Source organism: Phragmites australis, chromosome 2, assembly GCF_958298935.1.
Source record: "Phragmites australis chromosome 2, lpPhrAust1.1, whole genome shotgun sequence".
Classification (NCBI taxonomy): Eukaryota; Viridiplantae; Streptophyta; class Magnoliopsida; order Poales; family Poaceae; genus Phragmites; species Phragmites australis.
The window spans coordinates 18,766,427-18,786,280 of record NC_084922.1 but is presented as its reverse complement, the minus strand read 5'-3'; the positions used below and the strand labels follow the sequence as shown (position 1 = coordinate 18,786,280).

Here is a 19,854-nt window from a genome sequence, read left to right as displayed (position 1 = left end):
TCAAGAGCTATAACCCCACGCTCGATACCTCATTGGTGATAGTCGGGTTCAACTGTACTAGCAAAGAAGCCGCAAAACTGGTCGAAAGCGTCCAGCCGATAGTTCCAGCATTTGTCAAGTCTTTGAGGCTTAGTTTGCCTAATGATGAAAGTGTAGAGAGTCCCTCAAACTGATGGTCCAACCTGTTCTGGCATTTTGTAAGATATACTTTATCATTTGAGAATGCATGCAACGATGCTATACTTTGCTAGTCTATTATGCTTTTGTCTACTATTTCCTTGTTGATGAAATAGGATTAGCATAAGTAGATGCAAAAACTGATAGATACATGTTGTCATCGTTCTCAAGACCATATAGATATGCATCTGTCAACCTAAAATTTTAGAGAAAATCTACGATTTGCCATCGAATAACTACTGATTCTACAATTCGCCATCGAATAAATTCTGTTTACTTCTATACCATCGAATAAATGTTTCAGTTCCTTATATGCCATCGGCTTCCGATACTACCCTCCGCTGCACTGTTCATGAACAGTATGTATAGTACCTGTGAATAAAAAAGTCACAAAAAATATGTCGATTTTTGTGCACGCTCTATAATTCATAATCAACCCGTTTTAACTGTATTCACCTAAAAATACTGTATAGAATTCAAACTAAAATTCTTCAAAATGTACTACTTTTGTAACTTCTTGCAATTTTTAAGCCTCATAAAAATTTACAAAAAATCTGAGAAAATTTACTAATATTCCTCTAATGTGATGCAATAATTTCTAAAATTATCTCCCACGGTGAAAAAATTAGTTCTTTGTAATGCACAGTATTACAAAAGTAGCTCATTTTGAGAAATTTTAGTTTGAATTTTACACAGTATTTTTAGGTGAATACAGTTAAAATAGGTTGATTATGAATTATAGAGCGTGCACAAAAATCGACATATTTTTTGTGACTTTTTTTATTCTCGGATACTGTTCATGAACAGTATAGCGGAGGGCAGTATCGGAAGCCGATGGCATATAAGGAACTGAAACATTTATTCGATGGTATAGAAGTAAACAGAATTTATTCGATGACGGATTGTAGAATCAGTAGTTATTCAATGGTGAATCGTAGATTTTCTCAAAATGTTAACTAGATAAGTCATTAGATGCACGGCCCTCGAGTACTCGAGAAGACCATAATAGTAAGGAAAAAAAAACACTAATACAACGTTTAGAGCATATCAGATTTTCTGCGAACTCTTATCAACTTGTGCATTCAATCAGCACATAAACATGAACTCAGTAGAGAGCATACGCGAGGCAGACTAGGACTTTAGAATCCTTTTGGTTGTTAGGCATGAGATGTCTGACAATCTCCGTGTCGTTATGCCTCTTGAGGTATAATCATCCGTCATCGACCCAACACCTGTCTCCGTTGGTTCTATTCAATGTGATCGACGCAGAGCGAGATAAAATTTTGCAAAAAAAACTTGGTATTATGATGTAGCCCCTGACTCTATGATCGAGGAATAAATTACTCGATCGGAGAGCAAAAAAGGACATACCTGTACCGTTGGTCGATAATGTAGTCAAACAAAGAGTAAAGTTCCAGCATCGAAGGTATGCGATGTAGCCCCCGACTCTCTGTTTGTTGTAGAAATCAAGATAGAGAGTAGAGCATATGCATCGACACTCCATCCTCGACTGAATACTCGAGAGTGCAAGCCCTCGAGCACTATTGTTTTAACTGCGATGTGAATATCGAGTGAGCTCGAACTGCCGAGCAGGTGGGCATTAAAAACCCACTTCCGTTTGTGCTCATTTTCACTGCAATCTTGGTTTGACGCGCCATAATGACCGCCCATCCCTCTTTGCAGAGACGAGACAAGCCATAAAGAACACTTGACTTCACCGAACGCGCTACGCGCTTGAGGCAACGCCATCGTTTTGGATCCTGACGACTACATTTATACAGTAAGACCCATTCCCCCTACTATAAATAGAGGGGACTCAAAGTTGTCTGTCTTTCATATTGCCCCCCTTTGTTCATTTGCCCATTGCCTTCTAGGATTTGTAGAGCTTGAAGCCATGGCCTCCACTCCATCTTCTCCTCATGAACTAATCCCAGAAGAACTTTCCCCTAGGCCTCTCACCATGATCCCTCCTGAAATCATCATTTCCTCCTCCGACGAAGACTCGAGTGGTAGGCCTAAGAAAAAGAGGGAAGAAGCGCCCACCGTAGATATTCGCCGCCACCCCCCCCCCCCCATTTAGCGTGTTCACCATTACATCAAGGCTTATGCTTCAAGCCAAATGGCGCAGAGCTCCGCACGAGGGGGGATTGAGGATGGTGGTGATCTCGACCGGATCATCGACCAAGTCGCCATCGAGATCTTCGGCGGTGGAGCCTTTAGGTCATCATCGGCTTGGGAGGCGCGGTCGTCTTCTCCATCGACAACTGCCAGATCGCCTTCACCACGCAGAAGACCACTCGGCATCACCGGCGTCGGTCATCAGCTCCAGCAGGGCCTTTGCCTCAGCCACTTTTCCTGGCTCTTATGCTGGTCCGCGGCCGATTCCTGGGGTGATCAGCTGCCACCCGAGGGAGGAGTATAAAAGGTTCATTGACTCGTTCGAGGGTGAATAAGGTTTTTTTTTGTTTGCAAGGTCTAAGCTGATCCTTTCTGTCAATTTTGCACTAGCCAGATGGATTAGCATGAATGAGAAAAACTATGTAACGAGTAGTCAACCGAATCGAATGTAATCGACTTACCTGTAACCTATCTTTTCTATGAATAAAACTTTCGGAGTGCATGAATAAGATTAGTTCCTGACAATGTGTCCGGAAATAGACTGGCTACCTTCGAGTGCAGGAATTAATCACAAAACGGGACAATCGATGTATACAGGTTCAGGCCTCTGATTGGAGTAATACCCTACGTCCTATGGGGGTGTTGCTATCGTATATTGATGATCTTGAGTACAAGCAATGGGGCTGAATCTATTATAGAGAGTATATCAAATCTGATCTAACCTAAAGCTAAGGTCGTCGAGTACCTCCTCTGCTAGGGTCTTGATGCTTGCCTCGAGTTCTCTCTTCGTATGTTTTCCTTGTGTGTTGTTCTCCTCCCCCCCCCCCAGCCTTATATAGGGGTGCGAGTATCGACTCCTATCCAGCCGTGGTCGATAGATAGATCTGTTTTGAGTACTAACCGCATCGAGTTAGATAACTAATCGAAACCTTCCTGATATATACTTTTGTGATTCCGGGTGTATCAGGTACCGCTGGTCGGTTCCGTGATATCTAAAACTTTTTAATACGTGTCATACATACCCTGTTCATATATGATATATTCCTTATGCGTATATACCCTATAATTAGATATTCAACAACACCAACCACATATCAAGAAAATTGAAACATTGATTGTAAGCAACATCAATCATAAGTCAACAACTATTCAATTATCCCCCAAAAAATATGAGTCAGCTTTTCTGTTAAGGTTTTGTCATGCGTAAGGTTTTATATTTTAGAATCAGTAATCAAACCAAATGGCAGTAGAACTGTTCACCGCTACAATCATAAAAAAAGAAAAAAAAATAGGTGGATACCATCGCAAAAATGCCTATATTAGAAAATTCCATCAACTGTGAGGATGACATGACCGATAGTATTTTCCAACTTTTACGATTTTTACGATAGTACCCAACAAATTGCCAAAAAAAACTTACAATACAAACAACAAACACATAGATCCATAGAGGCGTTAACTTGTCAAAGGTAAACGTCTTGTCTGCTTGCTTGAGGAGGTTGTGAAGAACAGTGGCCTCCCTCTCCGGGTCATTGCAAGAGATGGCACAGCACATTCAATGTCTGCTCCTCCTCGCTTAGTGTCATGGTTGTGCACAAGTCAAACAAATGCATCAGCAACCCTAGCTATAGTTAGACACAATTATGCAAATGATCTGTAGCATATGGCTATCTTGCGGCAGCCATGAAGCACACGCTAGTCTTTAGAACCATGAACTAGCACAAGCAGCAAGCCACCTGTTCAATATTGTCACGGTCACTACACAATCAAAACACCAGATAAAAAAAACTCACACTCTGGAGTCCTGAGCAACTCACCTGCACTAGAGCACAGCCTGGACATTGACGTCGCAATCCCTCTCGCCCCCGCCCCAGCCTCTACCTACGCCAAGGCCGCTGCGGTGCACGGAACTCTAGGATCCCCTGTCCGCCCAACTTAGCTAGAGCCGGTGCTGCTCCAGACGTAGCGTGAGGAAGGGCGTTGGCGCCGGTCCGAACCACGACCCCCTGCTAGGGTTCGGTGTTTGCACCATGACGCCGGCAATTACAGGGATGGCCCTCCTCACGCTCAGAATCTCGCTTGGTCCTTGACATGCGAGCAAAGCTTGATGAGCCCATTGAGGATGCAGACCCCGCTGTCGAATCTAGGACGCTGTTGCCCCCCTCTTCCCTTCATCCCATGGATCTAGGCGACGTGGATCTGCAACCCCCCACAACGTCGATGGAGTCCCCAATGCGACCTCGTGCCTCGTAAGTGTCGATGGATCTGCATGAGAAGACTGAGATCAAGAGAGAGAGAGATAAGCCGAGAGCTCTATTGAGTGATGGGTGAGGAGATAAGCTGAGCTTGTGCTCGTATGTGGACTTAGACTTATTCATTTTATCTTTGTAAAATTTTGGGTCTGGCTCAAAGAGTTCACTGCTGATCCTACTAACAAACAATCACTGTCAATGTCGATTAGTAACTAGAACCGACACTGATAATGAGTATCAGTGCCGGTTCAACCGGCTCAATCATTGATCGAGCTTAGAATGTTACGAACCGGTACTGATACTTTATCAGTGCTGATTTATGCTTAATCGGCACTGATGGGGTGGCACATATGACCTGTTTTGTTATAGTGGATGCACACTTCTCCTAAAACAAGAAACAAAGTCATTACATGACTTAGACTCAAAGAAACACTCTAATGCATCTATCGTTGGTTTGTCATTGATATTGCAGTGCACTCTAAAGGAAACACAGGCTTAGACCAAATCCACTGCATGGGCCATCAAATAATCTTTCCAATGAGTACTCGCATGTCCAAAACGGACTACATACGTGAGAATTATATACTTTTTAATATGGTTCTGTCTAACCATGATGAGATCAATCCGAATTAAATTCAAACATTCCTAACATTCAAAGTCTGTGTTAGGGATGATTTGAATCCATGTGAACCATTAAAAGTAAGTCTTCTAGATATTTGTTAACTCATAACCAGATATCCTCCCGTAATTAATGCATTATAAGTCTTGGACTCCCCATGTTAGCAATCCTAACACGTTGCCATGATAACCTATGCAACATCCAATGATATCTCCATAACTCTTGATAGGAAAATCCAAATCACATGCCGATCTGTTGGAAAATATACTTTATAACCTTTCCAAATAAAAAAAAAACTTATACGCATTGAAACTGTTATGCCTCCAAATAGAGCCTAGACATAACAGCCGCCGCACTCTTATAAACTAAGGTTTATAAACGTGTGTAAGGTTTCTAACTTAATACTCAAGCTAAAAGATTACAAAAGAAAATCTTTATTTAACATAATGTCTTACATGACAAGAATGTTTCAAAATTAAAATAGTACATAACTACACAAAGAAAATTTACTTAGCTACTTGTTTTCCACCCAACTGACTCAACCTAGTTGTTATTCACCTGATCCAAACTATATCTTGGTAGCACAGTCTTCATGAACAAAAGCTGTATAAAAAATATATATATACCAGCAAGGTACTCAGTAAACTAACATGTATTGAAATGAATTTAGATTGTAATAAAAATAATTTAGAGAAGTTACTTTAGACCACACAAGATAGCAAGCTTCTCAATCCGGGAGTTAAGGGGTGAAATTTCACTTTTACACTCTACACAAACCACAACATCTATCACATAGATAGAGCGGAGTCCTTTGGCCCATCGAGAATCAGCCTCTTGACTTATTCCTATTTATTTGGGCTTCTATAAGAAGTGGCTTCTCCAGAAGCATGCTTCTAGTACGAGTACATCCAGACTTTCTTTTGGCTTCTTAGATTTCTGTACTAGTAAAGAATATTTTTGCTTTTCACAAACTATAGCTAAGAAGCCAGTAAAAATAGGCTGTTTATTTCAACTTCTAGCTTTTGAGAAATAGAAACTATCAAAAACCCAAATAAATAGGACCTTACTAGTATTGGTGGCTCCTATGGATCTATCACCGCTTACCTTGTTTGGACAAGAGTTATTTTGGATGGAGAACTCAGATGGTCCTATAGCTAAGATGTGATAGACACATCATGTTTTATTTACAAAATAATTATTCTCATCTATAGCAATTTATATATCAAGGGCATATTTAACAATATTTAGAATGCACGAATACCATCTTCGTCGGTTGTCACTTTGTTTGTATGAGTGGCTCACATGGATACAACGCCTAGTACCAACCCAAAGTAGTGACCAAATATGATCTATTCATATATCAAGGGTAGAAGCATACTACAATATATCCAGAATAATTAGTATATCGACAATATAGATGGAATAAATAAGGAAATTAATAGCACACATCAGCTTTGTAATACCAGTGCAATATAAGAATAGGGCGTACACGGTAACTTTCTCTTACTAAGAAAATCAAGGTTCCCTCGTCGACTAGCAATATGACGCCTTAGCCTACTACAGAAATCTGGAGTCAAGGCTTAAAAACAATATATAGGATTTGATAAAAAAAAACTGCAATATAACTTGATACGACACCCACAGTAATATCTCAACTTCTAACTATGGTTTTGAAATTAACAGTGTAATACTGCTTGTTTTGGACTAATACTAATGTGTAGTATTTGTGTGTGTACACAAGAGGATTTGAGGAAGCTAATTAGTGTATGCATAGATGTTTGAACACTTGAGTACGAGCAGCAAGAGAGCTCTGGTGCTCTATTTATAGTGTGAGTTTCTTCCATGGCTATCTAGATGCGCTGGCTATTTTACGTGCACAAAACATGGGGTGTACTGCTGGTTAGTTTCTTAGTGGTGAAGTAGACCTTATTTTTGTTGGTGACTACTATGACAGGTAGGTCCCGCATAATATTATATACCTGGTATTTTCTGAAGTTTGGACAGGCTCAACAGCTAGTGGTCCCACATGGGAGTTTCTCATATTATTTTACCCACATATGTAAATAAACTAGGGGCAGGTTGATAATACTGTGGTGCTGTATTCTGAAGTTTGGACAGGCTCAACAGCTAGTGGTCCCACATGGGAGTCTCTCATATTATTTTACCCACATAGGTAAATAAACTAGGGGCAGGTTGATAATACTGTGGTGCTGTATGCTGCTGGAATTCATAATACGTAGAAGCTAAGGTCGGTAGTGTAAAACTACAAGTGCCACTAGAATTACTGTCGCTTGGAGGACGGACGGACTAGATTCAAATGAACAGTGTGCTGCATTTTTTTTTTGGGTTATTAAACTGCACGAGCTTTATACCATGCAGTGAAACAATGGGTACCGGTATCTATTGCTTACATGTGGACTTAGAGGTAAATAACAATATTTAAATAACCATATTAGCTAGTACAAACGTGAATACAACAACAATATGCAATTGGTTTGTATGGCAGGTGGGCCATGATTAGAATTATTTATCTAAATATTAATAAACACAAAGCTTACAAGCATATCTTCACAATCAAATATGCTTAATTAGTACAGGCAACTTAGTTAGCTAATTGTTTAATTATTTATTTGTTAATTAGCTAGTCTATTATAGAAATCCTTTGAAAACACACGCACAACTTACAAAAGTTGACAAACAGAATTGCAAACCATCTAATAAGAACTTGGCCGACTGATCCTCGTCATGTACCAAATTATAAAGCAAGTATTCAAAGCAGAGGTTGAGGACAAAATGCCTAGAAGTGCTGTAGAGATAGATGTTAATATGGATTGTGATGAGGTTTATTTCAACAAATTCTTCTGTTGCTTCAAACCAAGCATTGATGCTTTCCTAAATGGTTGTAGACCATACTTGAGCATAGATGCCACAAAACTTAATGGAAGGTGGAATGTGAATCTAGTTTCAGCTACAGCCTTAGATGAACACAATTGAATGTACTCAGTTGCATTTAGATTTTTCTTATTCTAAGACCACTAAAAATTGGAGTTGGTTATGCAGCAACTGCAAAAAGCAATAGGGAATCCACCATACTTAGCTTGTAGACAGTTTAAGGTCAAAGTTTATGCAACTCTATGCAAAGAGGAGGAAGATAGGTGAGAGGCTTCAAGGTACTATGCTACCTATTGTAGTTCGTCAACTCAATGCAATGATTAGGAGCTGTAACCACCTGAGGGTGACTGAAGGTGGTAGGGATATAGCAGAGGTGACTGAAATCACTAATGAACATGAGATACTTAGGCATGTGGTGAATCTTAGTAACCACACATGCTCTTATAGGGCGTGGCAAGTGTCTAGGAAACCATGCCCACATGCATTGTTAGTCATAACAACAATTAAAAATCCCCAGATGGCTAAGTATCTACATCCTTACTATTCAGTGTACCATTTTAGGCTAGCGTATGCAGGTGTAAATCAACCTCTAACAGATAAGTCTCAATGGCCCTAAGTGGACCTTGGCTTCAAGTTGTTGCCACCTATGGCAAAAAGAGCAGTGGGGAGACAAAAGAAGAATAGAATACTTGGATGCTTGGAGAAAGCCAAGCCTAGAACCAAATGCAAGTGGCAAGTCCTTTGTTAAGAGTTATGGAGGTAGAGGCCATAGGCAGACATCTTCAAAGTGCCCTAACAATGGTACAAAAGAGAAAAGGTAAATTCATATCCAAATCTGTTTGCTTTCCATATGCATTATGTCCTAATTTGGTTGCTTTCCATATGCAGGAAGAGTCATGCCAAGATTGGGAGACCACTAGGAGAAACTAGCTCATCCAGAAGGCAGAAGATGGCAAGAAATGAATCAAGCAATGCTATTCCAGGACCTATCACAAGGCGGTAAGAAATTGATAATTTATTGTTGCTTTTGTTGACCCTTTATGAAAGCTTACATATTATGTATTTAATCAGGCACATGTCATTGAACAAGGCTAGTGGAGAAGGGACAAGTCAGCAAATGGCCACACCAAGAAGATCCCCAACAAAGAAAGCCGCAAAGAAGATCACTCCAAGGAAACAAAATAAGTGAATAATGTGATGTACTCTTTTGTGATACTAATTCCCAGGAAACAATCATCTGGATGGTACTGTAATTCTAAATTCCCAGGAAACATTCATTTGTGAACCTTGGATATTGTTATATGACAGAACCTGTATGGTCGTTTCATATGAGAACCTGGATGTTCAGTTTATGCAATGCATTATTGTTCATCTATTAATGGTGATCTTATTTTCTTTTGATAAGTCTTTGTGGTTCCCAATATGACGAGCGCAAGACAACACTGGCAATGTCCACCAAGATGTAGGCTCCTCACTTTCAGCTGCCCCATCTGGATTCATAAACATCATAGCAAAAACTATGTTGTTGTTCCAAAGTTTGTCAGAGTATGCATGGCGCCAGACCAACAAAGGAATCCTTATGTGGGTAGATATTACTAAGCATAGATAGTTTTGAGTTTGCAGGAATAAGTGGCAGAACAAAACTCTTTGCATGGAGAAGCTCTCATTAGTTCTACCTGAGACATCACCGAGGTGAAAATTTTCAGACCGCGGCTTACAATGACACATGGACAAACATCAATTTCCATTGCATAACTTGGCAAATGTCATCCACATTACATTGCATAACACATGGATTGCAGCTGACAAACAAGCATCCTACTACAACCACTACTGCCATTCTACTTCACTAGAAGCACAAGGATCGACAACAACACAAGGACAACATTGACAAGAGCCAAAAATAGCAGAGCTTTGCTCCAACAATGCATCTCGACAATTTTGGCTTCTACACCACTCTCAAACTGTGCTTTGTTCTTCATCTAAAGCAACTCTTTTTTCACTTCAATAATTTCCAGCTTCAGGTTCTTCAATTCTTGTTGTTCCAAGATATCATGGACGCCGCCTCCAACAGAGGTCGATTCCATGGCAATCTTGCCAACTAATTCCTCATACTCCGGTTGAAACATGCAAAATTAGCATCGATTAGGCAACTGCATACGAAGTTGAAACAAAAAGCTTAGCAATTGAACAATTGATTCGACAAACAAGCTCTCAAGAACTCACTGCACGATTGTTTTGAGGGCACTTTAAGAACTTCTTCGTACTTCTCCTTAGTTCTTGTGGTTAGCTCCAACACCTTCTCCTTCTTGCTGTTCAGGCACTAGATCAATGGCAATCCGGTCGCCACCTCTTGAACAAACTCCAACGACGATGAGCTAGGGTTCGAACCCAAGCTGTGCGCCGTGGATGACTATGACATCTTGGGGGAGGCGATGCGACTTCAGTTGAGGTCAGCGAGCAGCCGCAACTGTGTCTTGAGGACCGCAACAGAGAGGGAGAGCGGGCGAGACACCTTGGGTGGTGGCGCCGAGCAATAGCTTGGGGCGGTGCTTCGCTCCATAGAGAGAAGAAGGGATGGGGAGAGAAGGGATGCGGATCGGGCCACGACTGCATCTTGAGGCTTGCGGCGGAAAGGGAGGGCGAGCGCGAGAGCATGGGTGGTGGCGGCGGTGGCGAGCTCGATAGAGAAAAAGAGATGGGGAGATATGGTCGAACGGGTCGGTTGCTCGAGATATTTCAATCGAATTGATCCCCAACTTAGTGAGCCATCGGATGATGCTAGGGGCAGTTTGGTCCGGCCCGGTGCAGAGGAAAATGTAATTGAGAAAAGAATGAGAGAATGTCACGTTCTGAAGAAATTCGCAGCATCGGTGTTATATTTTGAAAGGCACGCGAATTGGATGTTAAAACCAGAGAGGCACGTGAATTGGGTGTCAAATTCTGAAATTTCCTAAGTTCTCTCATTCATTAAATTATTGTTTTATGATTCATAGAAAGATTTAACTCAATACACCATACAGAAGGTTAGTTTTCGATAGGGTCAACTAAAGGAAAAAAAAAGGTTAGTAATCATGCCGGGATGGAAACAAAAATATTGATGAAGCTTGGATAATAGATTTCACAAAAAAGATATACTACTTACCAAAGTTAACCGAGGACCATCTGAAAGCCCATATCCCATCTCCACAGTAGCTATGGCGTTGTTGAATCCCACCACATGGCACTAGTGGTTCTCTGAGGATTGAGATGGGCTATCGGGCAGTGGACGGGCTCTCGGGCAGTGGATGGGCGGCGGACAAACAGCAACGGGGCACTCAGATGACGAATGGCGGCGGGGCTCTTCTGCGGCGGAGGAGCGTCAAGCGGCAGGGCACTCAGGCGGTGGATGGGCAAAGGGACAGCGGATGGTGTAGGGGCAGCGGGGCTCTTAGGCCTAGGGTGGTGGCGACCGACAGGTCACTCTAGCGGCGAATGAGTGGAGGTGCGGTTGGCTCTCAGGCTTGGGGGTGGTGGCGACCAGTAGGGTTGGATTAGGGATCGGGGATCGGTCTGGTGCCCTAGTGTGAAATGTGAATGACGAACGATGGTGGCGGGCACGGAGATTAGGGTTGGATGGAGTTGCTGGACTCGGAATTAAGATCATCCTCAACCGTTTTTCTTTATTTCATTTATTTTCTAACTTAAAATCCTTTTTCAGAGAGATTCTTTTTCATATTCATTTCCTTTATATTCCTACTCTTCAATAATATTTCCTTCCCTATTCTCTTTCCCAACAGACTTCTAATATTCTGTCATTTTTACATAATTGCCATGACATATAATACGATTACAATACATGACACATATACACTGGATATATTTTTCGTACGTAAATAATCATACACTGTTCCTCTCTTGCTGCTCTCTCTATCTTCTCTCTTAGCTAAACAAAGGCAACAGCAGTAGCTCCTCTCTCCATTTTCCCCCACTGCATAGAACTCACCGCCGAGCCAAATACTAGCACGCCACCACCTAAATCCTCTGTGTTCCAGTGGGGATCTGTCGGACTCGAGCCCCAAAAGCTTAGAGGAGCATCATTGTGCCTTTCTCTGGCTTCTCCTAGCCGATCTTACCTTTTCCTTCCCGCAGATCTAGAGCGATGCTACCTTCTTCTCCATCTCTGGCATGTGTTCCGCCACTTCGCCAATCGAGCGCACCATTCTGCCGAGGTGGGCCACGATCGCTCCAGCCCCACTGTGCTCCTGGAAGCTCTTACATAGTGACTTGAAGCCAGTACACATGGTCACCTTCTCTTTGCTGACCTCCAACCATGTCGCCACCGAGCTTCCGAGCCGCCGCACCACCCTTAATGCCGTCGACACAGCTCTGGGTGCCTCCTATGACTGGATTCGCATGGAGCGATGCACCATGCAGAGCTGAAGCCGTCGTGGTAGGTCTAGACCTCAAGAGCATTGATGCCGTCGCCGTCAACGTTCTGCCGCTCTCCTCGTGCGCGTCGTCGTCGCCGCCCCTCGCACGCACCTCTTTCGCCCGAGCGCGCGAACGCAACCACTAGGCCTTGCCCCGCTCGGCGTATCCGCGAAGGATAGGAGAGAGATTCCCAGAGACGTGGGAACCTCTCTCTTATCCCGTCCTGCGTCGGCCCCCGATGGGAGGCTGTTAGAGTATGGTAGTTGTTCTTGTCACAGTCTTTTTCTCATCGCGAAGGGAACATGAACCGTGATAGGAACCCCTTAGAGATGGTCTAATGAGTGGGATGTGGTATATCAGAATTGGACTCATCTATTATATATATATATATATATATATATATATATATGGGTGAACGAGTACCACATATATGAATAAAGCTTATTTATTTTGTGCTCATATATGTTGGATAGCGATTTGCATCTATAAATGTGCCCACTGATTATAAATAAGAAACAAATTTGATCCTATTAAGTATTTACCCGTGTATAAACAGTAAAACTGCCGTCCGTGGTTATGAGCTCAAGTGGTATTTGGTACATCTAAAATGTCTACATAGTGTTGCCATGGTCGTTTCCCTTCCACGTTCGCCAGTAGACCCTATCGATCACGCTTAGCGCCGCCGCGGCCTCCGCCTCCTCCCTGCCGACATCCTCCTCCTCCGTGCCCACCGGTTGGCACGCCCTCTCATCCCTTCCTCCTCCTCGGCTAACCCTACTCCGCCTCTGTGACCACCCGTCGGCTCCGCCCTCCTAGCGGATTCGAGCAGAGATCCATCAGGACCCTCATCGACCGGGGAAGAAGGCCCGCCCACCGGAGATGGCCACGGGACCACCTCGGCCGGCTAGGAGAGACGTAAGCATCGAGGCCTTGGCGCGGCCGGTCGACGTCGACCACCGCATCAGCATCCCCTACTACTTCCGCATCGCTGACAACCTCCTCATCCAGGTCAAATCCTACGATCGAATCCATCCCCTTCTTGGCTTCTTGTGCAAGAACTTTTAGCTATCCGTGTACAAGTGGGGCAGCTTTGGGTTCGAGCACACGTTTCGGTGAACTGGGGGCTTATTTTCGCTGTGCGATCACCGTGGATTCGAGTAATTAACTCGCAAGTTGTGTTAAATTCTGGTGATTTATGTGGTGTCTGCAGGCTAATGTGTATCGAGAGGAGAAGAACATTCTGGACCTGTATATCATCCTCCTGAGATACTCGAGGTGAGGTGTCGACTAGAATATTGTTAGTTTGTTACTAGCTTGTTAACACTGCCAGCTTGAGTGTTAAATGTTATCTCTGACCATTGGCAGCTTGTTGTGTGAGACGATACCAAAGCATCGCGACTACAATGCATTTAAGTCAAGGGAAAAGGAACTTCTGAAGAAAGGCCCGCACAACTCTAATGTATTGCCTCTCAGAGCTGAAAACTACCTTCTTTACTGTATCCGGTGTTCTTAGATAGGAATTATTGTACTTGAAGGAGTGGACAATACAATACATTCTTGTTTCTTGAAACATGCAACTTGTCACGACTAGAATGCAGAAGTCAAGCACTTGAGGATCATAGTGTCTTGTTCAATTTGGGGTCAAAATATTTTTCCTGAATGGCTAAAGTGTTGTCCTTTTTTTTTTTTTTTTTGTAGAAACTTCTCAGTGTTGTCAATGAGCTAGAGTCCCTGAAGCCAGTTGTGCAGCAAGAAATTGCCAACCTTAATAGCAGCGCAGGTGCAGAGGAACCTAATGGTGTACATGGAACCTATGCTGCAAGTAGTGGTATGGAGCAGCATATCCCAAGCCCATATACATCAAAGGTATACAAGACATTGCACTGCATTTGCCATCCTTACTGTTTTATATCTGCACTGAAGAAAAGGGTTATGTGATTCAAATTCTCAGTCACTAATTCTGGACATCTGGCTGTAGTTTAATATTTCCTTTATTTTGCAGTCACTTTCTGGGAGCCCTACTGGACTATTGCAAAAATCATTCTCTGGTTTGAAGCATCAAGCAGCACTGTCGCATAGTGTTCAACCTGATTGGCACCTACAGAAACCGTATGTACATCATCGTATCCTGTTTATGTGCTTGATACATTGCAATATATTTGTCTTGAGTTGTAATGAGATGAGTAGATATATGGATTTTCAGATTGAACAGTTGGCCGCAATCATGTATTTGCAGAACTGCAGAAGATCAGTTGAACCGTTCAGTAGCTTACCTTGAATATTCAGTTACTTGATAATTGTTAGAATAAGCTTTTAGGGATTGTGTTGCCCTTGCGATTGCTCATGGTTGCTTCAAAACCCATAGGTGTTCCACTGGGGTAGGCTGAGTTAACCCCATTCTTTTTTAAAGAAAACTAGTTCTGGAAACCTTTTAATATTAGGATCATATTCACCTCTTTTTGTTTGTGCACTTCAAAAAATTCACAAAGATCTAAGAGATGCTAACATGTTATAGCGCATGTATGCAAAAAAAAAAAAACATCATATGAGCTGTGTAAAAGTATAAGTTTATATTGTCAAAAGATATCTGTACATTGTTTTTATACAGTGCACTTATGATCATACCTTAATACATTTTTTTGCAAGTGCACATATTCTATTGATTTTTTCAAGTGCACTAGTATGCTTTTTGGATATAAGCCCATGTGATCCTAAGATCATATTTGCTTTTCAGCCAATTTTGTTAATAATATAGGTGTGGTTGCACCTTGCAGCCTGGCAGGAGTCAGTTGTATTTATCAATCTTTTGATAGTATTATACTGAGTGTTGTGTAGGATTGGGTCATGCAATGCACTTTATTTTTTAGGCAAGTTCAATGACTTGATAAATTGGTCCGACTGCTTTCCTTGCATGCCTCTGTTGTTTACTTCTCTTATCCTGCTTGCTTCTATATATGATATTCTATCTGATATATATATTTTTTGCTACTTGTTCTAATATATAATATACAACTGTGTTATCTTCACATTGCATGTCTTGAATTTTTTTTGTTAATAAATATGGTAAAATTATATTGGTTTACTGTGTATTTTATGCAGATATTCCAGCTTGCCTTATCCAAAAGAGGAAACACTATCCAGACACTCGATACTAGGACCTAATGGGCTTCATGGCGAATGGACTAGGCCTGTTACTGGTATCAGGGTATATTTATTTTATTTTATTGCATTTTCTTATGTGTTTGCTCGAGACTCTAACAATAGGCTTTGTTTGACATTTGTATCTTGTTGATGCCTATTGCAGATTGAGTATCCAAGTAATCCTGAATTAACCCAAAGTGATATCTCTAGGTGAGAATTTGGACAGTGCATACTCACAGCTATATGGAGTTATGAGTTATTTTCAGATGACATGACCTTATCTTTCCCTTGCTTCTGCAGTTTAGTGCCGGCTATCTTGAACCAAGATGGCTTGCATGGTCCCAGAACAGCATCACAGGATAAAAATGATGATATGCAGTCTGTTCTTTTGCTTGATGATGGCAGATGGTCTTTACCAGTAGAAGAACCAGCCTCAGTGTCTCCTGGTTTGGAAGCAGAGTTTTCCCAGCTGAATATTAGACAGCCTTCTCCCCCACCTGTCCTAGCACAGGTACATCCTGAGCGTGGACCAATCCCTCCATCAAGAGTTGCTGACCCAAGACCAGGACTTGCTACCTCTGACGCCGGACGTTATAAGAATTTGCATGTGGTTAGCTCAAAATGCAGAATTTCATTAACTTTTTATGTTATTATCCCAAATTCACTATATTTAAGCGAAGACATGAATGAACATGACTCATTTTTCTTTATCTTATTTTTAGCTTATTCATTGTACACTTGTTTTGTCTGGTGATTTTATTTTACCTACTTGTCAGCCGGTGACATTAATGGAGTGTTTCCTGAGGGTTGCTGAGGCAAATACCTCAAAGAATTTGGAAACATGTGGAATTCTTGCTGGTACCCTGGTGTGTGCCTTTCCGTGAAAGCAGATGAGAACAGTATTATATTTGGCTGCATCATTGACAGTGTTTTTTTCTTTGTAGAAAAAGAGAACTTTTTATGTGACAACATTGATAATTCCTAAGCAGAAATCAACATCTGATTCAGTAAGTTTTTATTATATGCTGTTACATGCTCTTCATTTATTCTTTTTCTCCATTAGATGCCAGCTGTGACCTAAGCTCCTTTCTAAATAATTCATTCACTAGGAGCACTCTGAAAATATCATCTTTAGGTTTGCTGTTATATTGCTTCACCTCAGAGCAGTGAGCACTGCAAATTTTACTAGTATCATCTTTAGATTTCTTTTGAATTGTGGCAACTGATTCTAGTGGATTCACATCTGTTGTTTGCGTCAACTAGGAGCCTATGAATTTTGCATCTTTCTTCTGCTTGTATGAGTGCAAGTTTATGTGTTGCAGTGCAGTCTCCAAAATGTAGCAGTTTCAGAAATACTTGAATTAATTTTTTCCTTGTTTTTCCAGTGTCAAGCTACGAATGAAGAAGAAATATTTGAAGTTCAGGAGAAGGGTTCACTTCTATCTCTTGGTTGGATTCATGTAAGTCCAGCACTTCGATTTAGTTTCTTTTTTTTATTGATGAAGTCAATAGTTACATGTGTTTGGACTTCAAGTTTTCTCATTATATATTGAAGGATCGCACATTCACACCTTGTGTGTCGGTTTGTGTTAGTTTAATCTTTTTGCTATGTCGGTTACTGTTGCAATAGCATGTCGGTACTGTATCAAATAGTAAGTCGGTTTTGTGCCTATATATTGGGCTGAACCCCCTGGTTGTAAAGTAAGCTTTTAGAGCTTCTAAATCCATGAAAAGCTGTTAGCAGCAAGACAACTCTGTGCCTAGTGTGCGCTCGCGTGTGTTCTTCCAACCCACCTCTCGTAGGATCGAATCCAACAAAGAAAATGTTGAGATTAGTCCTACACTTTTTTCACTTCTCACTTAACGAGCCTAGAGAGACGCACGGAACGATGGCTACGCTGCTTAAGCACTATGGAAGTGTTCTGTATCCACCCATTCACCATGATGCTTGATGCTCTACCACTTTCGGTTATTGATTCTAGATTATGGAGCAATAAGTGAATGATGACCTAATATATGTACACTGCATAGTATATAATCACATTCAAGATAATTTTTAAATGGGCTTTATAGTTTGAGTGGTCAAACTTCCTTATCTTTGACCAGTAAGATATACGAAACTATTTAGGCTGGTCACATGAAAATAGTACCTTTAGATTTGTTACACGAAATAGTTTCAAAATATAATATTGTTATTCTTTTTGCTAACGTATTACTATGAAAACTGATTGTTGAAGTTGCTTGTTGGAGGCCATACTTTGTCCAAAGCGTCTTATATTCTTGGCGGAGTAGATAATAGTCCTGGGAGTTTGATGATATTACCGGTGTCTATTTTTTCTTTTTCTATTTAGCATGACTCATTATTGGAATGTTCAATGTGATAGGAGTGTGAAACTTTAATTAGTTACTAATTTTGTTGCCATTTTCCTGTCATTCTTCTCAGACACATCCAACCCAGACCTGCTTCCTATCTTCCGTTGATCTTCATAATCATTATGCGTATCAGGTAAGCACTTTACCTTGTTTCTGTACTTTTGTTATAATAATTGTTGTTTGTATTGTTCTCAGTACTTGGTAATGTTGTTGCCCTGTAACTGTTGTCTTAGCTCAAGCAAAATTTATAGAATATGTATACAGTTTATTGTTCAGCTGCAGTGCAAAGACTTGGGAAATTAAAATGCATGATCGCATTGCAGCTTATCTTGTTATCTTGATCATTTACTAAATGGGCCTTGGCTCGTTCTGCTTGTTCTATGCTTTTGCTGAATTGAGTATCAGGAAGACTGACTTTCGCTGGGAGTCACCTTATTTGTCATGTTTGTTTTGTCCAGCATAGCTTAAGTTTATTAAGTATAATATGATGGGATTACTTTTTATTAGTATCTTTGTGACTTGTAAAATATTTTTAGGGTCACCAGAAATTGTCTTGCTAAACACATCCTGCCTATACTTTATTAATTTCTGTAAATTTCAAATGTTCTCTCCACAATTTTTTTTATTTCAGAAGTGTTTGAGGAAATTCTTCTTTTTTTTCTTCTTTGACTTGATTGTGTGTTTGTTATCTTGGTGGCGACAGGTCATGCTACCTGAAGCAATTGCAATAGTTATGGCACCAACTGATACAACAAGGTACTTGCTCCATGGATGTTACATCCAACTTTTTGGTCAATCTAGTTTGGCATGCTGTTAGCTATTTATTCCTATATCATTGACGAATGCTAATTTCATTGGTTATTTTAGCTCTCATCGCTGTAGATTTTCCTGAATTGTCACCATTCGTTATCCACAACTCAATTCATGCTTTAAATTAAGTAAGATTCTGACTATGAAGGAAAGCCTTCTAAGATCATCAATGTGCTTATCTACTTCTTCTGTTAGCTCTAATTGCTGTAGAGTACCCTTTTGTTAGCTCCTTGGCACTATAAACTGTGGGATGCTTCTTGGCTACAGCTATTATGTAATATGTAGTCTTTCATTTTTCGTGAATCTACATACCATTGTTTGTTGCTTGCACAGGCCCATTTGCAATACTAATTCGTGCTGACCTATTTGTGTAATTTTTTATACAATTATGTTTCTATGTTTACTTTGAACAGAAAACACGGCATATTTCATCTCACGGATCCATGTGGCATGGGCGTGATCCATGCTTGCCAGGAGACTGGATTCCATCCTCATGAGGAGCCCCTAGATGGTATGCCAATCTACGAGCATTGCTCCCATGTATACATGAACCCCAATGTGAAGTTTGAGATGGTCGACCTACGTGTGTGAGAAGCATGGTTCCCTTCTGGCATAAATGGGCGGCTATACTTCCAGCAGATACAAGCCACCGAGTTTATTTAATTTTACTGATGCTGAAAAAATCGTTAGTATAGACTACTTTTGCAGATTCCAGAACCAAGCGGCTTGTACATAGCTATTTTATTTTATTCTATTTCCATGTACAGAATTTTTGCATTGAATGGATGCTTTGGTTGGATCTCAGGGGAAGTGACATCAATTTATGATACAGTGCACAGTGGCATGTTGAGAGAGCGCTTGTCAGTTTTTTATGCTATTTTAGTTGTGATTTGTCTTTGCTTCCCTTTTTCTTTAGGATACTTCTGTTCTTGGTGGGGTGGTAGGGGTGTTCCTAGTTTTTAGCTTGGGGGACCAGAGGTATGTTTCTGAGTCCCAGAGTGGAATTGTGGTATCTTGCTGGTTTGTCGTTAGAGGAAACTGAATGGTCCAAGGTAAACT

General features: G+C 41.1%; 1 protein-coding gene across 1 annotated transcript; it reads left to right on the top strand.

Annotated features, from left to right (window-relative positions):
- Positions 1–13,079: 13,079 nt before the first annotated feature.
- Positions 13,080–19,649, top strand: LOC133901880 (AMSH-like ubiquitin thioesterase 3). Its single transcript, XM_062343419.1, has 14 exons — positions 13,080–13,479; positions 13,682–13,746; positions 13,837–13,930; positions 14,170–14,337; positions 14,474–14,580; positions 15,571–15,676; positions 15,776–15,822; positions 15,913–16,222; positions 16,389–16,478; positions 16,557–16,619; positions 16,998–17,072; positions 18,056–18,118; positions 18,689–18,741; positions 19,209–19,649. The coding sequence occupies exons 1-14, from the start codon at positions 13,351–13,353 to the stop codon at positions 19,384–19,386; spliced, it is 1,548 nt and encodes a 515-aa protein (XP_062199403.1). The 5' UTR covers positions 13,080–13,350; the 3' UTR covers positions 19,387–19,649.
- Positions 19,650–19,854: the final 205 nt, after the last annotated feature.

Excerpts from the sequence above, each read along its gene's own strand:
- LOC133901880 (XM_062343419.1), top strand. The coding sequence starts at position 13,351 with ATGGCCACGGGACCACCTCGGCCGGCTAGGAGAGACGTAAGCATCGAG. Across the intron at positions 13,480-13,681 it reads CTGACAACCTCCTCATCCAG|GCTAATGTGTATCGAGAGGA; the intron begins GTCAAATCCTAC and ends TGGTGTCTGCAG. Across the intron at positions 16,620-16,997 it reads AGAAATCAACATCTGATTCA|TGTCAAGCTACGAATGAAGA; the intron begins GTAAGTTTTTAT and ends TTGTTTTTCCAG.